The sequence below is a fragment of the Schistosoma mansoni genome, chromosome 1, assembly GCF_000237925.1.
Source record: "Schistosoma mansoni strain Puerto Rico chromosome 1, complete genome".
In the NCBI taxonomy this organism is placed as follows: Eukaryota; Metazoa; Platyhelminthes; class Trematoda; order Strigeidida; family Schistosomatidae; genus Schistosoma; species Schistosoma mansoni.
The window spans coordinates 19,851,583-19,868,573 of NC_031495.1; the positions used below are offsets into that span (position 1 = coordinate 19,851,583).

Here is a 16,991-nt window from a genome sequence, read left to right on the forward strand (position 1 = left end):
CATGATCGTGGATGTGTACTGCTGAGAAGTCCCAAACTAGGACGAAACAGCCGTCGAGTGCTTCCAGGTTTTCAACAGTGGTCTAATTTTCATCCATTCATGATATGAGTTTAAACTCAACAGTCTCCACATCCCTATAATGATAACTGGTAATTCATCGATTATTGGTTTGGACATCATTATAAGACAGAGTTATTTCAAATCTAGTGAATGTGAGGAGAAGTATAAACAGTAATAACTTCGCAGTTCACTTTTTAAATGTGCCAACAATTCTATTTGATTATGACATTTACAGTTGCATGTATAACTAAGTTTAAAAACCGAATAAACGAATTCATGGTACATGTTCCATTTTATAAGTAATTGTAGATGATACTAGGATATATTTTGAAAATGTCGAAGTTGTTATTTAAAAACAGTATGATGAAAAAAGAGTATTGTTTAGGTGAAATCTAGTTCACATGTTTGGTTTACAGACAAGGTATTTTACCTATATTTGTAAGCAAAAATGATTAATTACATCTGAACTTGTAAAAAAACGTGTGCACATGCATTTACGTAGTATTCCAATGATTAGATGTTAGTTTTATAACAGTGATATTTGGTATGAGGATCACACTATATCACAAAATGATTGAACATGAAAATATAGACTACTGACAATTTTACAACTCAGTGACTTAAGGGCATCAATTTCTTTTTTATGAGATCTGGGGTATATGGATTATGTCATCTATAGGATAATGGGTAAGTATTTTTGGAGAATACTGATTATTCACTAGCTGGTCAATCAATTAGCGGTTTAAGTCTATAGAGAAATTTATGTCTACCTACTGATATCATTAGGGAACACCGATTGAATAGTCATGTTTCAAAGCTTCGAATCGTCCAACAGATTTCGTCTAATTAGGTAATTAAGAAATCAACAATTTAATCGTTACTGGATAATAAACTAATCCAAGATCCTAATAACGGACGATATATTCTAGACGATTTGCATAAAAAAATACAAATACCTGGTGAAAACAATGGATACGGTGTTTTTTAGTTTATATCATGAACTTATCTTAGACAAACATTGTAAACCAGGAATCACTGAACAGCTGAGGTCAGACTCAGGACTTTCAGGCTTATCAGTGAACACCTAACCAACGAACCAATGAGTTGTCATGCAATGGTTTATATTTTCAATTACAACCGATTCGTGGTATTCCAAAACCATCTAACGTTTAAGTTTTCGTCATGAGACCTCAAAGACCTTGGTTTCGTTTCTAATAGAGTCGTGGATATGCATTATTGTTGTTTCTCATACTAGGAGGAAATAGCCGTCCAGTGCTTCCTGGTTTTAAGTGGCTGTCTAAGATCAGTTCGTGATATAAACTATAAAATTCAACAATCTTCAAAAACCTCCTTCACGGATATGTTGTTTTCTGGATTAATTGAGTTTAGAAAACCTTAATCTCTAGGCTCTCACTTAGTAAATGACTGTTATTCTACTCGTGATGGGTATACATAATTCTAAAAAAAATATGTTGAAATCTAGAGAACCTAATAAGCTTGTAAGAATACTCTTATTTGAAAGGATCCTTTAGATTAAAAAGAGAGTATTTACAAATGGCATTCATAATGTTTATTTTTTATTTTAGAAATTTCCTCAGAATCGTAGATTTAATCAACTTAGAAAAGGTGTAACTCGGATGATTGAGTGAAGAAAAGGCAATTAGAAATTAACCGTAAATCTAACTACTGTTGGTAGTGGTAGTCACTTGTATCATGGGACGACACAATAAATTTAAAATAGACCAATGATTGGCTTGGTTTTAAGATAATTAACTGTGTCACTTCAATTAACATTCAGGTAAATTAATATAATACACAGTGCCTAAAATATGATTCACATTTTAAAGCGTCATATCTATAAATGCCAATTTTATTTCCTTTTATAAGAGTCTAAGCCAACTGGTACAGAATAACCAATGAGTAAACAATCATCTGAATAAAATTTAAATTATTCTAACCAGATAACTATTGAAAACCTAATGACATTGGATAGCTTTTTTGTTCTACTATAGAATTCTTCAACAGTATGCAACTATAATCCCTTCAGGAACAGAAGCCACGGCTTATTCAATCCTAAAACCAAAAGATTTGTCCTTATACTATCAAGATTGTCATCTAATGGTCCATATTTTCAACTTCATTCGGTTCACAATATTATGTAATCATCACTGACTGCTATCATTGGTAATAATAATCATTTTACAACCTACTTAGTTGAAATCGACTGGTTATCACTTTAAAATAGCACTCGGGTGATATTTATTAAAGTTGCTTAGTAGTAAGTAACCGACTAATTATTAGGACCAGCGGTTTAGGAAAAACATTTGCAATAAAAGGTAGCTTAACTGTTCTTTTTAATTAAAATCAGTCAGTAATGTAAATTATTAGCGAAATGAACGATCCCCAATAGTTTTTCATTGCAATCACCATCTGAACACTGTTGACTTCAGTGTTATCATGGTTGAGATTTACAATCAGCCATAATTACTACTTCAACATGAATCGAACTTAATGAAAACAGTTTTTATTTTCGTCAGTACAACAGTTACGCGTAAATGTGTATTTATTGTAATAATGTTTTTGAAAGATTAGAATGAGTTTGTAAAAAATTAAATTCCACTGGATTTTGGTATTTTCCTGTGATAAAATACTATTAATTTATTGGGACTTCATATAATGTCATTCTTTGTTTCGTATTTATGATACATGATTGCATTTTTCTGAATAAACAAAATGTCAAGTAGTGTATCCAGTACAATAATTACAAAAAATTATGACTGGATGGTTAGATAGAATTGAACAGATGCGACAGAAGAAAAACTACAATGATGTGTTTTCTAAGTGAAATAAATAAACATGAAAACCTCTTTCCTTGTTTTACACTCCATCTTATACCATGGCCTGTCAGAATTTTCGATAAGAAATCTGTTAGTAACAAAAGAAATACTTAATTTATTGAAACGCTCGATTGTTTGATGACACATCTTTTTCATGTTTTTAACTTGTTTTGTAACGACAGGTAGCTGCACAATTCATAAAATATAATAGTTTAGAATATGATAGAGAAACTTCATTCATGACTATATACAATTTACCTTCTAGTATACCCTATAAATCCTCTAGAGTTATCCAACTTATGTTTCTATGTAACAACTAAAAAAGCGGTATCGACAGTTGAGTTTAACTCAGGCAACTAACGATTTACACCAACCAAATCTTTGTGTAGACCGAAGATGGCTTTCATTATTGAATTGAAATGAGCTTAGTAATGTTATGTTTGTCTAGCACACATCAACTTCTATCGATCAAGTTGCAATGTGGCCCACTAGTCTAAGTGACTCAATATCGTGTAGTAACGAGCATCAACTAACACAAAACCTTATTCAATGGTATCCAGGTGACTACTTCCCATCACCTGACGATTGAAATAAACTAAAGAGTCATTTGAAAACAGAAAGCTTTGAACTTTGATTTCATCTCGGTTTAAGATATCTTGGCAGTACAATAAACACACGAGCTTATAATGAATCTAGTCTAGGATCTTAAGTTCATGTGATGATTATCACACTTTTGTAATAGTTCAGTTGAGACCAATTAGTTCACATATCTTAGTTCCACCCAAATTATGAAATAGTTTGACATTATCCCATTCCATCGGTGGCTTAATGCCTCACTACCAATATTGATATTTAGATATGGTAACTGAACTTTAAATAAGGTAAACGATTCTATTTCTTTTGTTTAATCTAGATCTAGGGATCTTTTGTTCAGTTATCACCTACACTCTATGCAATTACGATATATATATATATATATATGTCCAAAGTAATGACATAAACTTTCAAAGAGTACAGAATAAGAGAAATCACTAGAGAATTTATTTACAAACCAAAAACGAACAGAATGTCCTCCTTATTGTTTTTAAGATGTCAAAAATTACATTTTTCACATAAAGAAATCATTTTTCAGGGTGTCATTGTACACTGTGAACGCTGTTCAAGGAGTAATTGTGTGTACAATTTATTCTAGATTTTTGGTTATTATACATATGTGTAAAGTCGAACTAGTTGAAAGTTTGGAAATAATTATTGAAATTTATTTATTTGGTAATCTTTATAACAATAGCTTGACTATTCTTACATGAATCATATGTAAATTGCTCAACATGAAATGATCTTAATTATTTGCTTTGAAGTTAAGATTTCTTCAAAATATCAGAAAGCTGTTATATTCTTAGGCTGAAGTCTATTGGTACTGTTGATATCAAGGATTGTCTGGATCTAACTGACAATTAAGTTTGTGAAATAACCTTCTTATATTCGAACAGCTACCATTGTTAGCTAATGAGATGATCATGTAACTTGTTATAATCTCTAATAAAGTAAGGATTTTTAAATGATAGTTATTGCAAAAAGACAACAACTAATCTTTATAGAATAATTCAACGTGTAAAGCTCCAACATTCATATTGCATCAAGAAACATTCTAAGCAAATTCGACGAAATTTACTCATAAATAATGAGTTATAAAATCAATAATCTATTAAGATATGAATTTTTTATGAAATTTTAATAAATTAGCTTACTGAATTAATGCAAACACCATTATGTTCACATGGATTTGTCGAACTTAAATGGCATTCATCAACATCTACAGAACAATCATCACCCGTCCAACCTTGTGAACATCGACAATGAAATCCTCCATTTTCATAAGAAATGCAATATCCATTTGAATGACATGGATTAGTTGAACATACGTCAAAATTATTGCATGTAGATTCTACAAATTATTTATAAAAAGATAGGTTTCATAAATATAGATATTATTCAATAAAATTTGTATAACTTTGAGTAAATACATATTTCATATACAAAGAGCAAATGGTCATTTTGTCTACTTGACGTTATCCATAGAAGAACCATTGCAACTTAGGATTCGAGACTCAGAATGGCACATATTGTAGAAATTCGCTTACTAATACCCTCGCTTTTACTGTGATCATGTTCAATTCAAATTAGTCCGTTTTTTTAAAAGCGATCAAAATCTCACAGTTTTTATGTAATCTAATAAAATGGAATGCCATTCACCAGTGGGTGTTTTCAAATACTTGAGAAATTGATTAAAACCATTCGTAACTACCTATACGACCATCAAATATACATATTAATGAGATCAGGATAATTGAAGCTCCATTTGCTACTCCACGGTTTCAATATATGTTCAACTGTAACTAAATATCATCCATTATCTTCATGTAGGCTGACTTTTATGGAATAGTAAATATTTCTTCTTGAAATGTATCATAGAACACTATGATTCTATCAATTCTGACTTCAAATTATACCAAGAAAAGCACATTTTCTATTTTCCCTAATCATTTGTTAGCTAAAGAAATTAAGAATTTTATTGAACTATTTAGTAAAATGAAACAAGATAAATGAGAAAAAGTCTATAAAATTTATTTTTTTAATTTTAAACAAGCTAATGAAGTGTACATTGTGGGAATTTTATCAGATCTCTTAAAAAAGGTTTCATTTTATTAAATTTTAAAAAATGAAAAAAAGATCATTTCAATAATTTTTTTGAAGCAAATTGATAGAAACTGTGTTTATTCTAGTAAAAGTTTGATAAAAATAATGATAATGATTTAGAAGGGTTTTTGTGGAGATTTTAGTCATTTTATATAGTTGAGATCATGAGTCAATTGAAGCTAGACCACCATGGAAAACCTGGAAGCGCTGGATGGCCGTTTCGTCCTTTTGTGGGACTCCTCAGCAGTGCGCCATTTCGTGGATAATGATTTAGAATTCATTTGGTTTATTTGGATAATTTTTTTGATGGTTTTAATGACAATAACTGACTAACAAAAAACTGTTCATTGTCATTATTAAACAGCATATTTAAAAGAGATTACACAAAAATGCACACTTATTACTATTTGTGCAATTCGTGCTAAGAAATGATATCAACTGATAAATCATGATCCTAATCTAAACTCATTAATAAATACATGCATATGTGTGCCTGGTCCTATGTTGTAGCTGACTGACCAAGTGACTGACACTTTGTCACATTCAATAATATGAAAGTCTTTGTATAAACTGATATGGATCATACGCTATTATGTATCATTTTGTTAAGCGTTTTTATTTTATTTAAAGATGATAATTTATGATATTTTGTTACATTAGCAAACACTTCTTCAATGAATACACTTATTGTTGAAGGTTATTTCAAAGGATAATTAAAAATTGTTTTCAAAAAAAAATAGTTTGAAAGCTTAAAAACGCCTAAGTGGGATTTCTAACAGTGGATAATTTAAAGAAGCAGTAATACTGATTAACCTCAGTTCATTTTAAACATTTTATAACATTCTTCAAACTTTTATGATTAAACAAATCTGATATGGTAGAGCTTTATATGAATTGAATATAATACCTATTTATAAACTGGTTCTATTAATGGTCAATTTTCTTTAAACTGTAATCAGAATCTAATAAATCCCTAGAGGAATCTTTTATTTTCCTAATAGGAAAAATATCCCTACCATGATTTTGACCATATTTACAGTAAAACAGATTTTGTTTAAATCAGAGATTAAAGTAATTTTTTCTTGTAATTAATACGAACAATACATCTGTTCATTTGACGTAAATGCACTGAAATGAAGCAGTTACTTCATGTTAAACTCAAATGTAGAACACAATGGCGGTTTAAACCGCAGAATATTTATTCACTAAACCATTGATTTGCACATTCAAGAACATATTTCTAAACAGTCCTTAAATTCATAGTAGATTGTTGATTATTTCACATTTGAACTTCATTCATTGTTCAATGACTTTAGTTTGGTTCCTTAGTAGGGAATTTAATACAAAGTGAATAGCAAAAAAATGTTTTGTAATAATTTGTTAGTAAAATAAATCAGTAAAACAAATATTTTTGGAGCTTGTAAAAGTTATAATTTATTTGGATAGTGTAATAAAAAGACGTCGATAGTTAGGACCTCGTGATATATTAGCGCAATACATTTTGAACAATCTGGTTACATATGTACTTGTTAAGAACATTTTTGCATAAGAATAAAAGCTCGACTAGACAAGTGGAGGGTGAGTGGAAACAAAGATAATGAAGATAACAATATGAACAACAATTGAAGTGAGAAGATTGCTTACTAGTGGTATTGAATGATACTGAATTATACCTTGCATTAATTTAAGTTAAAAGTGTGCAGCCATAGATTTCAATTTAGTGATCAACAGTTAGCGAAACCTAAAGGTTGTGGGTTTAATCTCAGACGGACTCCTAGATGACCATTTATGAGAAATCTAATATTTAGAAAAGAAACGTCCATCTGACACTACCTAGTTCTCAGTGTTTCTCCAAATGATGTTATTTTCGACAAAGATCAACTTCAACCTATTTTCATAAACCTCAGAATAAAATAAGTAATTTTTGAAGAGGTATAGTTTATAGCTCCCTTTAATTACATCAATTGCAAATCACAGTACTGAATGAAGTTTCCAAACACAAAATCCATGGACTAAACATGAAATCGTCTTATGAAGTTGACAGTTCAAACTTTTTTATTGGCATATACTATGAGGTTTATATATACTCTAGAAGCAGCACTACCGTTAATCTCATTAATTTATCGAATATTCAGAAACAAGCAAATGATTTAGATTAGTTATATCACTTAAGTATTGGGTTTACCTTGAAAATTACTACTAGTTTGTCACTAGAGGATATAACTTCAAAAAACTATCAATTTTACAGAGTAATCTTATAATCTCGTTAACTGTAGATTTTCTTCATAATTTGGTACTCTTTATTTTTGAGTTACGTTCATTTTCAGTCATCAAGAAAACAAACATATGTGTGTCACAGGACTAACCAACCGTCCACTTGGAACCATTTTTGATAGGAATTTTTATTTTTTGAATAAAATACAAGTTCATTCGTTCTTGTATTGATTGTTTGAATCTCCCCACTGACTTTTAGGAATGCAATCGATCATTATCTTATTGACATACATTGATCCTGTACGGATCGACTCGGTATTACCCTAAATCAGTAGCTAAGTGGATAACGTGATGACTTCTGAGGATAACAGCGCTGGTTTTGATTCCCTCAGTAAACATTACCACTGGGATGAATGTATATCTAGAACGAAAAGCGCATCCTGAAGAACATTGTTAACCACCATCTATCTCTGCATAAAAAACTAGTTAGCTTATATTTTCTAATACAAATACACAAAATAATAACTTAAGATAGCTTTACACTGACTTCAAAGTTTCTCTACATTACCTTATTAAAACTGTTTCTTAGTCTGATCTAATCAACATAATAAGTGTTGTTAGAAGACTGTATTATTCACAATCTAATTTAATTGTTGACAAAATTAACCAGTATGGTACATTTAGCATTTGTGAATTTTTGAATTTATTGTAGAAACTAACTTCATTAATAATTCGTTTAAACTGGGCATTGGAGATGGTTACATGTTTTGTTGGAAATCAAATGTATAAAATTGATGTGACCACATAAAAAAATGGAATATGAAGTCGTAAATCAAAATTCAAACAAGTTTGGACTTATAATCATTCATCATTATTGTAGTAACGGATATTATTTACTTAGTGTACATACATATATTGTTACTAAAACAAACAACATATGTCCTTTTTGCTGAAGTAACTAACTGGTACTAACTTGTCTTATTTAATTATGGTTGTCTTTCATCGTAAGTAAAGAATGCTAAGGTAATAATCATCATTACTTTTTATTATGTACAAAAATAAAGCAGAAACTTGTCCTTAGTATGTTCAAAAAAAGTTTACAAGAGGTTATTTATCATTCACTTTGAAAATTATTAACCAAAGAAATTTATCGACATAATAATCAAGAAAATGTAATATATATATAAAGATTAATGATATTTTTCCTCCTAGATCTCTTTAACCTAGGTGGTAAATAACATACTTGGTATTCCGAAAGTCAAAGTTTCAGTACTTACATAAATAAATTTTATGTTTTTCTCGAAACATGTTTAGTTACTTGAAATGAGATATGAATTCGATTAGATATTACAGATACAAAACGCTTGGGTGGCTTATTTTAGTTCAGCGATGCGGGAGATAAGATGTCCAAATACCTGTCAAATGAGGGGTATGGTGCAGAGCAGTTCACTCCGTATTGTATTGTATGACTGAAAGCATTCAATTGATGCTAGACTTGTAATTGTAGTTGCCTTAAAACCACTGCTCATCAAATTGATTATGATGAAATTGCACGAGGATGTGAATTTTACTAGCTGTGGTGGTTGAGGTATATGTTACACATACTCGGTCACGGATTAGCTCAACATGATATGCTTGTCAGTTACGGTAAATATACATACAAAGAAGGTTAAACGAAGCTAGGTCGAAATATTACATCAATAAACGAAGTCACTAACTGTCAGTTCAACTCACTTAGGAAAATGTAGGAATAATCGTTAGAAGATGATTGCAACCTTCAGTTCGAGACACTGAATTACATGATCCGTAATAATAAATATACTTTTATGACTAATAGATTTATTTACTTTAAAGATGTGGCTAACATTACATCAAGAGACGTCAGAAATACAAGTTTCTACTAATTGGGATATCACAAAAAATATATCTATTATCAACTTTCTGCCCAATGATCAAATTATTTGAAAATACATGACCCTTAGTTGGTTACAACGATGTAGACTTATATGTCATTTATTTTCCCCCATATTTCGAATTTTTTTAATAATTCATTCTTTCCCTTTGAACCACACTTTTCCCGTAGTTTATATTTTAACGTCATTTTTGTCTTAAATTTACTTCGTGACTACACTCTATGGTAATATAAAGTTCGATAATTTGATCCGATAGATATTTTCTCCTATTTTGTTTCTGACGTACCGACTGGCATATTCAAAAAGATGAATAGGCTGAAATAGTGTTCCCCATTTTTACTAATGATATCTTTGGAGTTAAATGTTTAAACGAAGTTTTAGAAATTTTGATAGATCTACTGCACCATTTAATGGCCAGAATCTACTGATGTAGTGCACAAGTCTCTGTCAAAGCGTAGATAGAAAAAACGTACAACCTAACTTAAAAAAATATTTCACATTCAAAATGCAACCTTCCACTGTTATAAACAAACATGTTAATTAATATTAATATGGTGATCAGGCTTTGAGAATTTCAACTATTCTGAGTAACACTTCAATTGATAAACTATATACTTTTAAAATTATGTACATAAAAAAATTATTGTACAGTATTTACACTTAACGACCAATTGATATGCATTAGTAACAGTGATCTATAATTATGAGCCTTGGAATTACTAATATTTAGAAATTAAAAATCACTGTAATTGAATTTTGAAAATTTCCACCTACTACTTAATGACTAAAAATTAATGTATTTTGATAAACTTCAATATATTCCAGTAAATATTATCCTTCCATGGAGTTTACTTCTTTATTAGTCTTTGTACACGTGACAACAGTGCAGATAAACGTCGGTCATTTTAGTGCATACAAATTATTCTTCATTATATTATCTTCTTTATCATCTTTTTGAAGTAATATATCTGTCTCAATATATCAGTAAAACAATATGTATTACTGGAGTTTATTACTATGTCAACAGTCAAAATAATATTGATATTACGAGTTCCTGCCAGCATGTAAACTTATTATTTTATACTTTAGACAGTACAGGATTATTTAGAATGGTTAGTTGTTCGTTATAATTTGGATCTTGAAGATTTCGAGGTGGATTTACTGCTATTCCAAAATGTTGTAGTGTTCCTAATAGCACTAGGTATTTCTTTAAAAGTAAAGACGGTAGTGATTTTAATGGATTGAGATAAATCATTTAAGAACGAATAGTGATTTCAGAAATTTTGTGAATAACCACTATCGAATGTGCTTAGATTAATTATTTGAAGTTGTAGCCTCTTAGATAATGGTTTATCACTTGAAGAGATCCAGAAATTTCAGATTAATAGTTCGAACACTAAGATGAATTCAACTATTACAATTACTACCAGCTCTGCAAACCCCCGATCCGATAATAAAAAAATTACATTTAATTCGATATACTTGAGTGGTATGAAACATGTTAAAATACTGACAGAACATATGTGCTATATGAACGGCGTCTAGTAATTGCTTGGATCTACAGTTTTGTTGAAAAAATAAAAATATTACTAAGGTGAAAAGAGTAATCGTGAATCTGATATGTGATTGTGATGGTTTAAAAATTCTCTCTAGCATGACAGAGTATTGTTATTTATAATTATAAAATTGTACGATCATTAATTATTAAATAGTAAATTTTAAAAACAGTTTAGTTTAGTCATCCAACCGTTAGTGAAAACAAAGTTGACAACCGATCAATAATATTATTTTAGCATTAACCGCTAAATGTCGGCCCAGTGATCTGGAGGTTATGCGTTCGTGTAAAGGACCAAAGCCCCTGCGTCTAAATCCCTGATGTGAGGTTGTGGATATACTTTACTTATGAGCCTCATACAATGACGAAACGGTCATCTAGTGCTTCCAGGTGACTCAACTAAGATCATAAAGTTCTATAGTTTCAACAAACCCTATTTAGTAGTCGTTCGGGTAACTTATTTCCCGTATAATTTCAACGTACTGATAAATTATTCCGTAATGAAAAATTAGAAGACATTAAATCATATTTAATAATCTGGTAGTAAAATCTTTGGTTTATATCAGATTATTGACTTAAGTTAACAATTAATTTTCTCACTTTTACAATAAACAGTTGAACACCATATTGTGATGTAGTTTCTATCAACATCTTCATTTGAGATTAAAATTCTTACCTTTATCTAAGTACTAAATATTAAATTTGGAGTTTATTTTAAACAACTATTGCATGTGAATTCCCAAATATGAGGATTTACGCAATCACCTTGAAGTTAATTATAATTTCAGATAATTAATTTATGATATCGACAACGATGAGCTAAATAAAAACCTGTTCAGTTCATTGATCAAATACAAACTTGACTGCTACTAATTAAGAAATTTTGTGAAGGATAGAAATAACGAAACCATACACTACTGAGCTAACAGTGTTCGAACTAACTACTCGTCAGTGGGATATGAAGTGTGGAGAAGTTTTACAATTCTGGAAGTAGATAATAATAAATTTGTAACATTTTAATTAACGGGATTGTGTAGATTTAGATTCTGTAAAACAAAATGTTTATTTGCTTATCAAGATGCTCAATAATCATCCTATTTAATTTATAGGCTTTTTCACTTCTAAATAAGCAAGGCTGTCGGAATCCGCCTGAAACGACTTTGTAAAATAATATTTCAGCCTACTAAATAGATGATAAATAGTAATTGTCAATTATTGAAGTCTTTAAGAAAGAAACACATTATTATCTATCCTAATGTGTCTTTTATGATTCGTCATACGGAAAAGAATGAATTATTTCTATCTCATCAACTCACAATTTTCTGATGTTTATTTTACTTGCATCTTTTTAAGTAATCGCATGAAAGTTACAAACTATCAAATGCTGAATAGAAATAGAATATCCAATTCCTAATGTATAGTGTCACATCTGATAAAAAGCATAACTAATCACATTTAGTTCCTCATCCACAAAAGATGGTTTGACTTAAAGTTAATAACCTAATGCGTTTCTTCCCGATAGTCGAATTCTCGTAAACTATTCGATTGTAGAAAAAAACTATAAAATTATAAGTAAATAAGTTATATTCTTGTTAGCATTGAAATTTTCATCTAAAATTGTAGTTTTAGTCTAGTTGGTATACTGAACGGTAAATTAAATCACTGCTGAAATTCAGTTAGATAAAATCAGCACCGATATATCTTCATTTCCAGCAGAATCAGCTTAATAAGAAATGATTATCACATAACCTGTGGGGAAATGGATCACAATATTAATTTTTTTTGAGTATAACAGAAAAATTTTGGAGATACGATGTGATCACATGCAACTAAAAGCCTCAATAACTTTAAAGTGAATTTCCTTTACAGTTTGATTTTAACCTAAGTGTAGTATTCATTTTTATACTGGTTATTTGAATCTTCCCATTGATCTTTAGGACTGTAATTGATCAGTTTCTTATTGACATATATGCATCCTGTGCGGATTGCCTCGATATTGCCTTAAGTCACAAACCATCATCATTTCTGCTTGTAATGAATTAAACTCCAGTCTATTGTATGTGCTAACAGCTATTTGGACTCAATATCTTAGTGTATAATGCGGTGACGTTTCTAGCGGACGGTACCGGGTCCGAGCCCCGGAGTGAGTAACAGCTAGGATGTGGGTACGTCCAGCTGAGTCCCAAATAAAAAGAAACACACGTCATGCCATCATCTCTGCTAAGTATAATAGAGTTGAGCCATTTAGATATCTTCAAATTCATGCTAGTTGAAAGATAAACATATTTAATTACACTTGGTAAGAAATCTGTGGTTTTAATGGACTTCTCAACCATTAAACCGGTATTGAAACATCCTTATCCTAAAAACGTGTTTTTTTATACAATGATAAAAATAATAATGTGCGATATAATCGAAGTGTTTCTTTGAATCAGAAGAATTAATGTTAAAATCTCTGTACTATTATCTAGGTACCTGGTAGTTTTCAGAATTATACCTTTTGTCCAAAGCTGATCAATAAATATGACATCTGAGTTATATTTGAATCTAGGCTAAACAAACACTATGCCATAAACACTACACACATTTAACCTCGTGACATACATCCACTTTTTTATCATCTTTGTTACAGTCATATCCGTTCCAAAGTCTACACTACAATATGAATGTAGATTAAACCCATTCACATCTTAAAATCATGGCAGGTATCCTAAATATTTGACATGATTGCTTAATTACGTTGAAACCATAAACAGAAATTTATTAACAAACAATCAACTCCTTAATATCGAAAAACACTGGTGAATTGTGAATTGAAACAAAACATTTTTTTATAATGCTTACTGTAAATGAAGATATGGAGCAGGAAAATAAAAACAAAGCGTAATAATCCACGATTCCTCATAGTAGATCGTAGAATAACTAAGCGTCTAGTCCGTATTTTCCCATCATTTTAAAGTATAACGGGTGGTTACGGGCTAAATTTAAAATGTAGCACTTACAAATTAGCCAATCAGATGCTAAGTTAATAACCTTGGTAGTGGATAGACATGTGTGCTACCATTAGTCAGACATTTAAGATTTCGAATATCATAAGGATAAACAAACGTACCTGAGTTTGTGGTGTCTATTATTTTAATATGCATTAGTAATGTGTGAAGTTGTATTTGGCATTTAAGTAAATACTACATCTAACTTTTGGACATAATTTTATATGATTAATGTTTAAAATACACTGCTTTTGACTATTAAATAAAAGGTCAGTTGTTTGATTTTGATTTCCATAGTAAATCCAACAGATCTATATTTTAATACATTATTCTATATACATTTTAAGTACTATGTTACTAAAAAGTAAACCAATAAGTTTGAATAAATTTCACAAATTTGTTCGATTTTACTAGTAAATAAATAGAAGAAACCAACAGTGATCACCAAGAAACTATTATGAAATAACTAGACTTTACTTCTTTTGTATATCAACTCTTGATATGAATATTGCCTTTACGATTGATACGAGGATCCAAATAAAATGTCCGCTGCCAAGTACTGTGATTCATCTTTTATACTAAAAATTATATAGGTTACCATTTTTTAAATCCATGGAAAGGGAAAAAAGGCTTTTATTAAAATAAACCATTTTCACTGTAAAGTACCTGGTGTTCTGCATTTGAAAGTAGATGACCTAGGTTGTGTTTGTTTGTATTCATCAACAGAGTATATTTGAAATGACATACAACGTCATATATCCCGTTAATCAGATATCTGTCAGTACCAGTAAGTAGACATGATATTTATCACTATCACATGGTCAACTAGTGAAACTAATTCTTTAAAGCTGCTTGCATTTTACTGGAAGACTATTAACGAATTTTCGCTATCCTTGAAACCTAAGCTGTTACTCCCAACGTATCCCACCAGGTTTACTCTGTTTTGACATCATTTAGCCTACTGGCTGTATTACAAACTGGATCGACTTAAGCTAATCGCTACTTAGTAGTAAATAATACTAACAAAATATTATTAACTAACCGACAACCAGTTGCCGAGTAGGTAATGTTGTGAAAGCGAGACGAACTATGGTTTAAACACATCACTGTAGGTAGTAAATACGCATTGAGAGACTTGCATGTACTAGAATCGATGCTGTTTAAGATCAGGCAAGAATCAGTTTAGTGTTCTCAAATTAGTGCTTCTTGGTTGTCAGGGATACCTTAAATGGTGTCAGTTTGCGATGAAAATTAGCTTCAAAATAATGAGCAAAGATGATTCAACCCCTGAGGGTGTTAATTAACTGTTCAAGTAATGATGGTCTGACCGGGAATCGGTTGATATTTATATGGTAATGCAGATTGGCATTGAAAAAACATCACAGATAATATAGATTTTATTTACTGCAACTATATGGAAACTCGTAAAATGATGTTTTAGATTATTAATGTTTACGGAGTAAAATATTATTACCTAAAACACTTGGATCCAAGACTACTGTCAACCTTTATCTTCTAATCTTTTAGCTTTGAAAAACGTGATGTAACTACATATTATACCTGATACTGAAAATTCGTAGAAGTATCCAAATGTGAATGACTGATTCTAAGCACAGCCAACAATCATTCATAAGTATGTTTGAGCAATGTACTTTTCTAATCCAGATAATTCTGCTATCTTTTCCTGCTCCTGGCTATCCTGAAGGAAATGCTGTAGGAACTGATCATCATTTTAGCCAATTTTCTAAATGATCTTGAAAAATTTGATAGCACTCTTTTTACTTGAACCAACGTGAAATGTGACAGTGGTATTTCGCAGGAGAGAAAAATTATTGTTGTCTAATTATATTATCTTTTGTAATTTAAAAAGGTTAATGGATACTTTCATAATAATATAAAATTGATCCTGCCAAATTTTTAGCATGACAAACGTTTCCTAGTGTATGTTAAACAGAACCAAATAAAAATCTGTTATTTACGACTTAGTAAACTTTTAAATGATCAAAGAAGAATCAAACTACTAAATACTATTCAGTAACATAACGTGTTTCAAAAACATTTATGTCTGAAAAGTGGTACCCAAACAAAATGAATGATTCGCTTGCATTACTTTTAGAGTATTAATACATGGAAATAATGGCGATAGTTGGAAAAACTTCAAACTTCTGTGGTCGCTCTACAGTCCAACGTATATCAGTTAGCAAAAAAATCTTTAACCAAATCTATTCCTCCCACTAACTGCTTAATTTGTTTGTTAGAATTGTAGTGAACGAAAACTCTGGTACGGTAAACCAACCATCGGTTGTCCTTTACATACTTTACCATTCTTACGATTGCTCTTTTTTTCCTTTCCTCTTCACTTTATTTCACTCTTCTGATGGTAAGCATTCTACTTTCAATTTCTGCTACATACTACTTATGTCTGTCCTCATAAGTAGTGCACGCCACAGGATAAGGAACTTTCAGATAACTTAGTAAAGGAAGTCTGGATATAAAAATTTTATTGAAAGATATAGAAAGATCGGTGTCGGGCACATAATTCCCAATTTCTCATCTCTAAACTCTAGTGGATCAAAGTATTTTTTAAAATTTATTCTACTTATTATTTCTCTTTTGGATATCAATTTCAATGTCTAATTTATTCCCTTAAGTTTGATCGTAAGAGTCGATTAAGACAAAATTGCGAAAAATATTGTGTTGTTCCATACTAAGCATATCTGTCCCA

General features: G+C 30.5%; 1 protein-coding gene across 1 annotated transcript in view; it reads right to left on the reverse strand.

Moving 5' to 3' along the window:
* The window catches only part of Smp_140800 (notch), a gene marked incomplete at its 3' end in the record, with an annotated part of 79,391 nt that extends 65,168 nt beyond the window's left edge, over positions 1-14,223 (reverse strand). Inside the window, exons 1-2 of the mRNA XM_018793580.1 lie at positions 14,121-14,223; positions 4,646-4,842 (exon numbers count right to left, since the gene is read on the reverse strand). Of these exons, the coding sequence (XP_018648078.1) occupies positions 4,646-4,842; positions 14,121-14,181 (258 nt within the window). The 5' untranslated portion in view covers positions 14,182-14,223. The remainder of the gene's footprint in view (positions 1-4,645; positions 4,843-14,120) is intronic.
* Between the last annotated feature and the right edge of the window lie 2,768 nt (positions 14,224-16,991).